Genomic DNA, 12,683 nt, shown 5'->3' on the forward strand with positions numbered 1-12,683 from the left:
ATGAAAGGGCAATACAGAGCTGTCCCGAGAGAGAGGAAATGGAAATCAGAGGATGGGAGGCATGAGAACGACATTGTGGAAAGGCTGCCCTTGTTGCTAAAGACAAGGTCTGCGTTATGACCATGGGAATGAATCACAGAGGGTGAAGGATAAAAACAAAGTCACCAAAGAAGAGGAGTTCAAGGAACTGAGAAGCTGGAGCTCCAGAAGGGTCGTCTACTCTAATACTAGAATCAGTAAGAATTCAGGCAGAAACAGTTTAGACAAGAATGAAAAAAGAGCCAGGAGTCAAACTGTCACCAGATAATTGTCCTCAGGGGTCAGTAGTATGAGGTTCAGAACTGGATTTTTTTTTAAGATTTTATTTATTTTTTTGACAGAGAGAGAGAGAGAGAGATCACAAGTAGACATAGAGGCAGGCAGAAAGAGAGAGAGGGAAGCAGGTTCCCTGCTGAGCAGAGAGCCCAATGCGGGGCTCGATCCCAGAACCCTGAGATCATGACCTGAGCCGAAAGCAGTGGCTTAACCCACTGAGCCACTCAGGTGCCCAGACCTGGATGTTTTTAGAGACAAGGTGGGAATGGTCTGAAAGGGGCAGTGGTGAGCAAGGAAGGGGTCTACCCCTCACCCAAGCCCAAGGGCACAAGGCAGTGAGGAAAGCAGGGTCCCTGGGGGAGAGCCAAGTTTCCGCTAGACTAGGGCGTGAAGGGAGTCATCAGATGAGAGCATTTATGGGATTTTGCTCATGAAGGACAAAGGAAGAGTTCAGTAGTTAGCGTAAGGTAAGACGAAAGTTCAGAACAGAAGATGTGCACAGCCTTATGGAAGTTAGAAGAATGACCTGGGCCTTCCTTCAGGACTGACATGAACAGAAGGAAGTGCAGTGTAACTGGACCTCATGGCTCAAGGCAATCAGCAGCAGCAAGGCTCTGAGTTCAGAAGGACCTGAAGTCGTAGCTGTCTGGGCCTCCCTTTACTCTAGCGATAGAGGCAAGAGGGTCTAGAGAGGCCTGTGTCTTCCTCTGAGCCCAGGCCTTCTTCCAGCACCAGAGAGGGAGGGACGGTAAGTCAGTGTGTCTGTGAGAGCCGGGACACGATGCAGATACAAAACTATTCTGACAGAATCACATACATTATAAACATTTTAAAGACATCATAATTATCAGATGTTTTATTCTTGTTCTGATAGCAAGTGTATTAATAGGAAACCAATCTCTTCCCTGGTAGCCTGGGGAACAATCTGACATAGGATGGATAAAGGAAGCAACAGACGTGTGTGTGCGTGCGTGCGCGCGCGCACACACACACACACACACACACAACGACCTATATCCCGTGCACACCCACTCTATAGACCTTGGATGGTTTCTTAAGTATCCACCCTCCAGACCTCTACAGTCTCAAGGTCAGTGCTCTTTTCCATCTATACGTACACATTTTCCTGGCTCTAAAAAGGTATTCCGGTTTCCCTAGAAACCGTCTTAAACTTTGTTATCACCAGGTTCTTCTTCTCCCACCTGCCTGGCTGGAGCACGACCCTTTCCAAATATACTAACATCCATTCAACAGATTTTTCCAGAACACCTGCAAGGTACACCGCTCAATGCTAGGAGGGAGAGAGCTGCTGAAACTCTCAGGGAATGCCTGGGGCAAGTAAAAGAGCTGAATCCCTTGTCTTGGGAGTTGCTTTTGTGCGGAGCAGTGGGAGAGGAAGGACTAGAATCAGGACAATCGTCCTGGCCCTGTGACTGTCTAGTCATGGGACCGGGCACATCACTTCCTTAGAGCGTCTGCCTCTTCTCACAGAAAAGGACGGGTTTTCCACTACAGGTCTCCAAGTCTCCAAGATCTTTGCCAGTCCTCAGCAGCCCACAGGCTATGCATCTACTACACTGATCATTTCAAGACAATGTCATTTTTTTCTAAAGAATCACAGTCTTCTTTTTCTTTAGATCTGAGCTGAGACACAAAATGTTGAGATCAGCGTCATGGGAATACTGCAAAAGACCGTTTCAGGATGAGGTGGGCTATCGGCTTGCTGCTTTTTCAAATTATCTTTTTTAAAAACCGTGCCTCCAAGGAAAGGTGAGAAATGAGAGCTGAGGCAGGAAATCCATGAGCTGTGACAACTTCGCCATCAGGCGGTGCCCATGGATAAGGTTCTAGGTAGGAACTAGGGTTTTTTGGACACACAATATCCACCAGACTGCTGACATTTGGTTAGATTCTGTCATCTGCTATGAACCCCTCAGGATTATAGTCGATTCTTAACCATTCCAAGCAATTTTTGCTTTATTTTAGCCCTTCATGTTTGTTGCCTTCTTTGGACAATGTATCAAAGTTGGCTAAAGTGTGGAAAAACAAAGAAGGCAGAAAGAGTTCAAATTAATGACTTTGCTGTTTGAGGAGGGCTGAGATGGTATCTGGGCTAGCTTGATAAGAATTAACCACCGCCTCGTAGTGCCGAGGATGGTCAAGAATGGACCGTTAAAGGTTGCAAAGCAACAAACACGGAAACATGTATGGAACCCGTAGAACCACATCTGAATCCAGCACGCTGCAGTAAGCGGGTGGGTTCGGAGTGACTCTGAGGCAATTATAATGTCACTCTCTGACATTATAAGATAGAGAGCGCGACGCATACTCAGTGCCGGAGACCTGCATGAGAAAGATGCACAAACCTGCGCGTGAGGCTGGGAGGAATAAGGGGGATGAGCTTACCTGGGTCTTTCTGTTCTCCCAGCTTGTCCAGAATGTTGAAGGAGATGTCCAGATACTCTCTCTGGATGGCACTGACAGCGATCTTGCGCTGTTTCCTCTGCCTGGGGACAATCTGGATCTTGAATTCGGATTCCTCAGCTCCCTCCTCTTCCGCCTTCCTCTCGGGATTCTGTTCTGTGTCCGACTCGGCGCTGGTGTCAGGCTTCTCACTTTCCGCTGGGTTCTCGGCATCCTCTGGGACTTTGAGGAGGACAGTTTTTGCCCCTGAACTTGGCACCGGCCCGCCGGGCTTCTCCTCCTCGACGCTGGGCTCGGGGTTGTCGTCCAGTGACCCCTCCGGGAGGGCACAGGACTTCTGGAGGAGGTCTCTCTTTTGTTTAAGCGTGAGAGGGCTGCCGCAGGAGAAGTCCTGGGACTCCTCTGGCCTCGAACGTTCTTCGGAGTCTGCGGGGTCCTCCAGAACAACACAGGCGGAGCCCGTGGCACCTGCTGACTGGTTATTTCCTGAGTCCTTGGAAGAGAAGTCTTTGGAACAATCCTCCACACTTACTTGCACAAGGGGCGTTGTGCTGAGGCTGAGGACGGAGGGGGGGCTGCAGAGGGAGGGAGAGGAGGGAGCATTTTTCCCAGAGGCCCCAGCACTTGCCGGCTCCCCGGTCTCCTCTTCCTCGTCACTCTCCACTATGCGGAGCGGGGGAAGAGACTCGAACACAAGAGAGTCGCTGTCAGACGTGGAGAGCACCGAGTGCTTTTCAGGCCCAGAGGTGGAGTCGGAGGACAAATCTATCAGGTCTAAATCCTCCTTGGGAGCAGGCTTGAGTGGAGAATCCACTTTGACCTCAAACGTCTCCATGCAGTTTAACCTGACTTCGGGGATCACAGGCCTGCGGGTTTCTTGGAAACTTTCCGCCGCTGGGTTCTCGGGGCCTTCAGGGTCGTCAGGCCTCGCAGCAGAGTTCTGTCTGGGACGTCCATGGTCATGTCTCTGCATGACATAAGCAGCATGGGCGGGAGGCTTATCTAGGTCACACCGGTCTATGCAGGACTTCCTTCGGTGCTCGTCTAATGTAAACAAGAGGGAGTCTGCATTCCCTATATCAAGAGATTTTTGTTTTAAAGACCGCAGCTTTTTTTTCTGAACGCTTTCTTCTCTCACACAGTGTAGAATGCTGTCTTGTAATGCACCCGTCTCTCTATAATCAGCCGGCTCTATCTCACCTGATTGAAACAGAAAGAGCTAGTACTATTTTACTTGGAGATGCCACCACGTTTTCCCCCCTCCTACTTGGACACACGACTGGCATAAATCATGATTACAATCCCAGCTCCAACAGGAGGGAAGAGTGACTCTCTGGCCAAGCATTTTGGAAAGTTCCTTCTCATTTCAAAAACCCAGAAAACTCTGGAATGAGAGAACCCGAAATGGCAATTTAAGATCTTATTTCCAAAATCAGGCTTCGGGATCATTTCCCAGCTCTATTCACGTGTGCACGGGAGAGGGGGACCGCTTTGGGCTGAGGCAGATCTGGGAAACGGTATTCAAATCATGTGGAAGAGAAGCAAACATTTTGCAACAAATCAAATCAAGCAATGGCCCTCTCAGACAATCATGACATTAATGATGTATCTGTCAAGTCACGTATATATATAAGTGTGGATATATATATACTGTTTGTGCATACATATATATAAAATCAACGGTATTAAAATGTGTAGTAACATAATAAAATCAAGATTTCACCCCAAACAAACGGTAGAGTACAACATTTCTGCATAAAATTACTAAGAGGAAAAAATTCATACTTCTCTGCACATTCATCTCAACCGGCTGATATTTCACGGTTTTGCTGCCGCCTATCCTTTTCAATCTTGCAAAAAAAGTTTGAGACTCTTTATTGCAGGGTCCAGTAGGTGTATCATGAATATCAGATTCATCAAATACACTATCTTCTTCTAATTGGGGAGAGAAAGTCAAAATTACACTTGGGAGGTTACTCTCTCTTAGGCTGTGTCTACACAAGCATTTCAGTGAAAGCGTGAGGGAACACAGTCTGGGCTGGTTTCTACACCAGCTCAAGTTCTGGCCATGGCTTTGGTATTTCATCCGCTTGTCCAATTATCCGAATGTTGACAGAGCAACCTGTTACGAGGCTGCCTCTCGTTTTCCATGTGACCACTGGCAGCATTTTCAAGAGAGGCATCTCGATATTCCAAGAGGGCCTCTGGGGGGTTGGGGGAATTTTTCCAGTGCTCTTAAAATCGGGTAACACACACATTTCGGGGATCTGCTGCACGCTCCTTGAACATGCCCGCTTTGGGTGAATTTTCAGGCTAATTTGGCAAGGGAAAATTAAACAAAATGAGTCATTCTCGCCCTTTCTAAAAATAGATTTATACCTTCCTGGGACGTGAGAACTGGCATAGACACAGCCTAACAGTACATGCACCTTATACTTTGTGAATGCAAAATACTGTACTCTACATTTGGCAATGAAACACACAACACACAGAAAAAGCTTAGAAAAGCCACCGGTCGTTTCAAAAGCTCCACAAATGATTATGGACTGAAAGAGTAAACGAAGGAAAAAGAAAACAGAAAATAACATTCTCCCCTATTAGAGTTAAGACCCTCCTCTGTGGTGTTTGCCGTGTGCAACTATCACGCACCCCAGAAAGATTCTCTGACTCTGAGGGTCCCGAAGCTCCGTACACAAGCCCATCACGTAGAGTGCCTAGCGAGATTCCTGCTGTGTGCTCTTTTATCCCGATTTGGGCCACTTTTAAACCAAAGATAAACCCAAAAACACATTCGTGAGGAAGGGGTTGCTATGTGGCAACCCACAGAGGTCACTTAATAAATGTTTTCCTCTCATCCTTTGGAAAGACCAAAACCCTGTACAAGGCAGCAATTAAAAAATAAATCAATAAATAAAAGGCTACAGAAATGCACTTCATACCACAGTAAATGGAATTAACTTATTATTCAAGGTGACTATCACTGAAATCATGTGGCCTATTTGATGTCTACCTGTATGACAAAATGACACTCAGGCGTGATGACAGCTAGGTCAGATTTCTTGAGTACTCAGGGAGTACAAGGGGAGAGCCAGATTTCAAGGACTGATCCTGTCCTAAACACAAGACTCTAAACTAAGTGAAATCTGAAGCAGCAGACGATAGATAAAGTGATCCTACTAGTCTTGTCTTAGTCAAATTAAAAAAAAATGAGTGTTAATGATCAAAATGATACAAAATCCCTGCTGAAACTTCTGCAATGATGACAAAACCTATTAAGTTCCCATGTTTCTAGGGAGATACAACACAGTAATGTTTTCTTTCTTTATGTCCTTAAAGAAAAGGAAATAGTCCCTTTTGAAAAATAGTTTTTCAAGAAAAGAGTTATGTGACTTTCAAGACATGATTTTGAAATAGTTCTCAAAATGTCCTGAAGGAGAGCTAGAAGGACTTCAGGATGGCTCCTCCCCTTCAGAAAGGCTCATCTGAGACTCGCCCAGACACTGAGCCCGGACTGAGGATATCTAGAGTTTAACGGAATCTATCCTATTTTCCAAAAACTGGGACCTAAGCTGGGAGACAAGATACTCTTCAGAGAGGATCTGAATGGTACCAGAACTTAGAGTTCCATCTATGGCCAGTTTCTTGGACCTTTTAGAACTACATGAACACTAGCTCTAATCTATCCCTGGTGAGATATTTCCAGAGCAGTCCTACCAAGTCAGAACTCCACAAAGGGTCGTGGGGGTGTTTGGCTTTCTCCCAGGATTGGACTAGATGATGTCACCTTTTACAAGTCTAGACTTGTGACTTACACTAAAGATACACACCTTGGTTTTCAGCTCTCACCCGAAAACATCCAGGCTGGGATTTTACTCTATCTAACGTTTTATTCACCTGCCTCCTTTGCAGAAAAGCTATCGATATAAAAAGTGTTGATACTGGAAATAATTTAAACCTATGCAGAAAAAAAATGTCCTCTCAGTTGCCTTAAATCATTTTCTTATTGACCGAGGAAGTTAAAAAGAAGCAATTCAGGAAATTTGGACTCTGCACCAAGTTCAGGAGCAAACTAGAGACGACAAAATCATGGCTCCACCAAGTGCCAGCAGAGACTTTATTTACTTCATCGCCCAAAGCAAGATGCTTCCAACACACAGGGAAAGGCTTACAAAGGCTCCTTAACCAAACAGCACACATTTTTTTTTAACAAAACATTTCTTATGAAATGGGGTTCAGAAGCATATCAACTATTTCTTTTGAATGCTCATTTAAAAAATTAAGGCAGTGGCACTCATGGGAAAGTTGGAACATTAATGAAGCCAGAGGTGATTTTTTGGATTCCAGAATGATATCTGGGGGCACTCTGTTATCTCCTAAGAAAAACATCGTACAGAATTGTATCACGTATTCAAGCTAAGTTCGGGATGGAATTGAGGCATGTAAAGTACCTTTTTCTTTCTCGCTGTATCTGCTTACGTTACTGTTGTCACTGTACAGAGGCCCCGCCGCGGCGTGCGGCTTGCAGCTGTGATACTGAGCGTTGAGTGTATTGACGGTTATGTGAATCAGATGCAGCAGGACCTTGCTGATATCACAGTCTCGGTACGGATACTGCTCAAGAAAATGGAGGGAGAAAAATACAAACGGTTATTTTGAAGGGTAAGTTTTTCCACGTGATCTTGCTAGATACTTCCCTTGGTATTTCTTGGGGATGAAGAGAATATACCGAGAAGCAAAACCAGAAATTTTTATCATGGCCTTATTGGGACAAGGGACTGTGGTTCCTTCCTCTTGCACCAAACCACGGACAGCAAGGAGTGCCCAGTTTGCAGTTACAATTCCTTTTAAGAAAATTACCTGGTATAAACATCTGGCATAGGAATATAATTTTAAATATCTTCTTTGCTTTCTGACATTATAATTATAATTCATACACAGATAAAGTATGAGATGCTGAGCATAAACACAGATTGTTGATCTCTATCTCCTACAGCTCATAACATATGCTGGAGTGGTCTCTGTTGCTGTGATTTTCCAATGTCCCTTTACTCCTCAATGCTAATTTTATGTATCCTGATTTGTCCCGTGAAGGTCAGATTACTCTCCTACAAAATTCTCAGTTTAGATCCCTTAAGTGTTCTCCTCTCTAAGAGAATGATTCTAGCCCAAAAAGGAGTGACCGTTGGAACTCACCTTGTAAAGGATGACAAGCAAGGCCTTTAACCACATCTGCCGGATGTGAGGTTTTAGGGACCAGAGGGAACAACGCGGTGGCTGTTGGAAATAATGCCGTAGTTGAGGACAAGAGCAGTATTTGAGCACCTGAACCACCAAGGGGAGAAGGTGTTTTCCCAGGTTAATGTTATAGTCCATTACCTGAAATAGGAAAAATATTAATAACTGAAGGAAAACTACAGAGAACACCCATAAGCCTAAAGGAAAATATGACCCATCCAAACAACAGGCAAAAGCTGGAAAAGGCATCTCACAAAATGTGAACAATAATGGCCAGTGACCCTAAAGGGAGAAAAGTTAAACTTTACAAGAAATAAAAGAACCTTGCCAATTAAAATCATTTTATCCACTTAATTATCTAATTATTTGATGTATCTACTAAATTATCCATGGGGAACAATATTTTACTAAAATGTTCTATTGAACTAGTAACTAGAATTAAACTAGTATCAATGAAAACACCTACCATTGGTCATCACTGGGGGAAATGGGCATTCTCCAATGCCACTGGCAAGAGTATTACTCAACACACCCCTTCAGGAGGGCAATTCACCAATATCTATTCAGAAGTGAGGAAAAGTACATAGCCTACAGTATAGCAACTAAATGTACCCTAAGGAAAAAAATCAGACAACTGTTCCAAGATGTATACATAAAGATATCCAGCCTTATAGTCACCCTAAATTGAAAATAACCTCCATGTTCAACAATATAAGTTAAATGAAAGATTATTTGTATGATAATAGGATACTATGTAGCCATTAAATGGCATATGATACAAATTTATTAACATGATTGACTTCATCATCAATTTTAGGCTTAAAAAAGGTTACCTGTATTTATCAATATGTGTAATACGATCCCATTACTACAGAAAATGTGTGCACACACGTACACCTGTATATATGTGCAAATGAATGTAATCAATTTGGGAGCCAGCAATAACATACTGACACCAATATGTTAGTCACTCATTTTGTGGGCTTCGTGGAGATTTGAATTTAATTTTTTGCTTTATTAAATAAATATGCATAACGTAAATACAGAGAGAGAGAGGTGAGGAGAAAAAGGAGGAAGGGAGGGAAGTTTGGTATCTGAGATGGCACATCGTCTCGTCATCGCAAGCAGCTGAGTGTTGGTGGTAAACCCTCCAGCACCAGCACCAGCACCAGCAAAGACTGCGCTGTACGGATTGCTCCTACTTGGCTTACTGTATTCATTATGTTATAGTCTATTTGAGCAAGTTGGTAACAAAGACCCTCACTGAGCTCCTCCCATGAGACAGGCACTGATTAAATGTTTGGCAATGTGTCATCCCTAATCTTTCAAAACAAAAGTCTTTACCAAAAAGCAAAGAAGCAGAGAATACTTAAGGCCTCAACAGATGATAACAGTGGCAGAGTTGAAATACGTATCGATTTCTCTCTAGCCTCAAGTTCTACACCCTTTGCAGACTGGCGTAGCGCTGGTCCAGTTAGCCATACAGAAACCTAATAACTCATCACTTCTGCTCTTGCATTCATATCTCAAATGAATTCTCACAGTGCTGGGGACGGGCAGGACCTTCGTTGCTGAGCTGTCTGGAGTGGTAAGAAGCTGGGACCAAGCAACATGCGTGTCCACCATGGGGGCAATTAAGAATTAAAGCATGGTAAGTGCACACCACGCTGTCAATGACAGCGGATGGGAGAAGCAAACACGTACAAAGCCAATGACGATAACATGACATGAAGAAAGTTGTATGATCAGCTTAGTTCTCCACTTGAAGCCAAAAAGGAGAGAAGATTAAAAAAAATAAATAAATAAAATAAACAAAAGTTCTACACTCTGTTATTGTTTAATAGGCAGAGTTTCAGTTTAGGATAATGAAAAATCCTAGAGATGGATAATGATTCCGGTTACATAATAATGCAGATATACCTACAAGCCACTGAATTACATACTTAAAAATGGTTAAAATGGTAAACTTCATGTTAGGTATATTCTACTCACCCCCTCCCACCCCCAAAGCCCTATACTCCCTATTGGTCTTCCTCATGTTATACTCCCTTCCACATGAGCCTTCCTAATAAAGTCACTGGCACAAACCTTTACACAGAACCTAGGTTGGCTAAATGGAATTTAATGACTTACTTCTACCAAAACCTTAACGATCTGACTCCTGGAAGCTTACACTTACTTGGGCAATTCCTGCAATAAATGCATTAAAGCAAGTTGACAGGCGCATTTTTTGAGGTGCAATCATGAAGCAACCTTCCTGTTGGTCATAGCCGAGCAAGACGTACAGGTGCCGCTTGACCGTGTTGAAGGCCTTCGCACTGCTGATGTCTGACTCAGCGCTGCTTTCATCCTTGGCCATAAACTTCATGAGCACTGTAATCAGCTGGTGGACGGTCTGGTGGTCAATCCCGGCGTCTTCTGGGAGCAGGTCCTTGATGGTGTTGTCATTCTCAGGAGACTGTTGTCCTGTCAGTACAAGAAAGGTCATCAGTGGGTGGCTCCCTCCCAAAGACGCTCACAAGGAAATCTCACTTATTGATAAAACACCATCCCTTCGGCTTCCACTAAATACTTAGAGAGTCTGTTCTGGACCAACGTGAAGGAAAAATATCTACTCAGCAAAGCATTAGTTCAGGGGTGAACGTTATTATTTCATCAACAACCAATTAATTTGGGAGTAATAAGGGAATAGAAATTTTAAAAGGCACTACACAGCAAGGTTCTCTTTGGAAGGCAAGAAAAATACCTAAATAAATTTGTACTTAGCGATTTTTAAAATATCTTGGCACAGTTTTATCCTCAATGATAAAGAGAAGTTTCCCTTCCAGCTTTGTCCAATAAGCACATAAAAACAACCACAAAAATAATATCTAACATGCACTGAGCACAAAAGCATCCACTGAGTTCTTGCGCTAAAATTTCTCTCTCAATTTAGGGGTGTCTAGGTGGCTTAGTCAGTTAAGCATCTGCCTTTGGCTCAGGTCATGATCCCAGGGTTCTAGGATCAAGCCCCGCATCAGGATCCCTGCTCAGCAGGGAGTCTGCTTCTCCCTCTCCCACTGCCTGTTGCTCCCCCTGCAACATGCTCACACGTTTTCTCTCTGTGTCAAATAAGTAAATAAAATCCTTAAAATATATATATTATCTCAGTTCAGTTATGTTCATAAATCAGCTGGCGGAAAATAACGTAAAGTTTTCTTTTCCAAATCCTGAGATATTAGCAATGAGTACTCTATGAAAGATATAGTCAAAATTACAAATAGCAAATCATAAGTCCTGCTGTATGTAATGAGAAACATATAAGGGAGGGGACAGACAGAAAGAAAGAAGCATGAGCTCTTAAAAACAGAAAAATACCACATGAAGGTGAGCTGAAAGTTTACATGGACAGAAAAGAATACCTTAGCCCCTGATTTATTCATAACCTAACAAATAATTGTATCACAGCAGCTCCCTGACTTCAGCTTTCTCTCTGTTATTTGTCAAAGTCAGAAAATTATACCCGGTCTCTGTTTGTTTTTCTGCTTCTTCTGATCTGGTTTAGTGTAGGACTCTTGCTGAAGGAAAGGGGAGATCTACTCTTCTCTGTTTATGTTTGGGGACTTATTCCAAATACCCTTCACATCCTAGTCCCTTCTTTGACAGGCGACCTCACACTTTCTAAATGGAAAACAAGATTTTTGCTTGGTGGCTTAGATGACGCACCCAGGGTTCTCATTGCTCACCCTGCAAGGAAAATTTCTGCTAAACGATGACCGGCTCTGCTTACCAACCAAACCGGGTTGGTAAACCGGTTATATATTTGGTTATAAACCAAACCGGGACCATATCATATCATGCATCATATAATATCATGTAATTATGGCATGAAAGATACGAGAAGGAGATAGGTAGTAATTTATATCCATTACCTCAGCCAATTTGGCAAAACCCCAGTCTTCTAGGACACAGCCAAGAGAAGCGGGGTAGAAGAAATGCTTCTGGGGACTGTGGAAATTAACCATCTCAAGGCCAAACAATTTTCTCTGGAGCAGTGGCACAAAGGTAATGCCAAATTCAGAACTTACTAGTTTCGAACGGTATGTGAGGTAACAGGCTTGGTTGTGTAATTCTCCCCAGATGCTCTAATTAATGTCCGACTGTGCAAATGTGATAGACGGAGGAAGGATCATTATCCATCTCTAGAGCAACAGAGTCAATAAGTCTCAGGGCCTCTCATTTAGGGGAAAAGTGTCTGATGAACTTCAATACTACCCTAGAACATTCACATTTTCTATCTCCTAGTCTCTGTATGAAAAGTAAATGTGGGCAACGTACTCTAGGGTAGCTTTCACCCCCAAATCATTCATATAAAGCCTAAGGACTTGTTTATTACAGTGTTCTACATGCATGGATGAGAGCGATCAACAAATTGAAAATACCGTTACTTATGAGGCATGTATCAGCCACCAAGAGAAGAAGCAATTTATGTGGAACACCCTGTTTCGCCAAGAGGCCAGAAATGTGAAGCATTGCTGTATGTTTGGGATAGAAGATCAGGCCAACAGCAATACCTACGTAAATCCTCATAACATAAAATTTTAAAAAGTTTAGAGGACTATTTTCCCAGCATTGAGATATATTCAGTCTTGATTTCTTTCTTCTCCAGAGTATTACTTTACAGCTACAAGGAGTTATTGCTTTGGGCAAGCCTGGGCCAAGAATGTGAC

General features: G+C 43.3%; 1 protein-coding gene across 8 annotated transcripts in view; it reads right to left on the reverse strand.

The window, feature by feature from the left end:
* The window catches only part of UNC79 (unc-79 homolog, NALCN channel complex subunit), a 240,734-nt gene that overhangs the window by 76,152 nt on the left and 151,899 nt on the right, over window positions 1-12,683 (reverse strand). For 5 of the 8 annotated variants that reach the window (XM_044230469.1, XM_044230471.1, XM_044230472.1 and 2 more), the window contains 5 exons: window positions 10,154-10,440; window positions 7,933-8,115; window positions 7,188-7,350; window positions 4,525-4,674; window positions 2,722-3,939 (listed from right to left, as the gene is read on the reverse strand). In XM_044230469.1, coding sequence (XP_044086404.1) covers window positions 2,722-3,939; window positions 4,525-4,674; window positions 7,188-7,350; window positions 7,933-8,115; window positions 10,154-10,440 — 2,001 coding nt within the window. The remainder of the gene's footprint in view (window positions 1-2,721; window positions 3,940-4,524; window positions 4,675-7,187; window positions 7,351-7,932; window positions 8,116-10,153; window positions 10,441-12,683) is intronic. The other 3 variants (XM_044230474.1, XM_044230473.1, XM_044230470.1) reach the window with 1 other exon arrangement.

Source organism: Neovison vison, chromosome 13 (assembly GCF_020171115.1).
Source record: "Neovison vison isolate M4711 chromosome 13, ASM_NN_V1, whole genome shotgun sequence".
Classification (NCBI taxonomy): Eukaryota; Metazoa; Chordata; class Mammalia; order Carnivora; family Mustelidae; genus Neogale; species Neogale vison.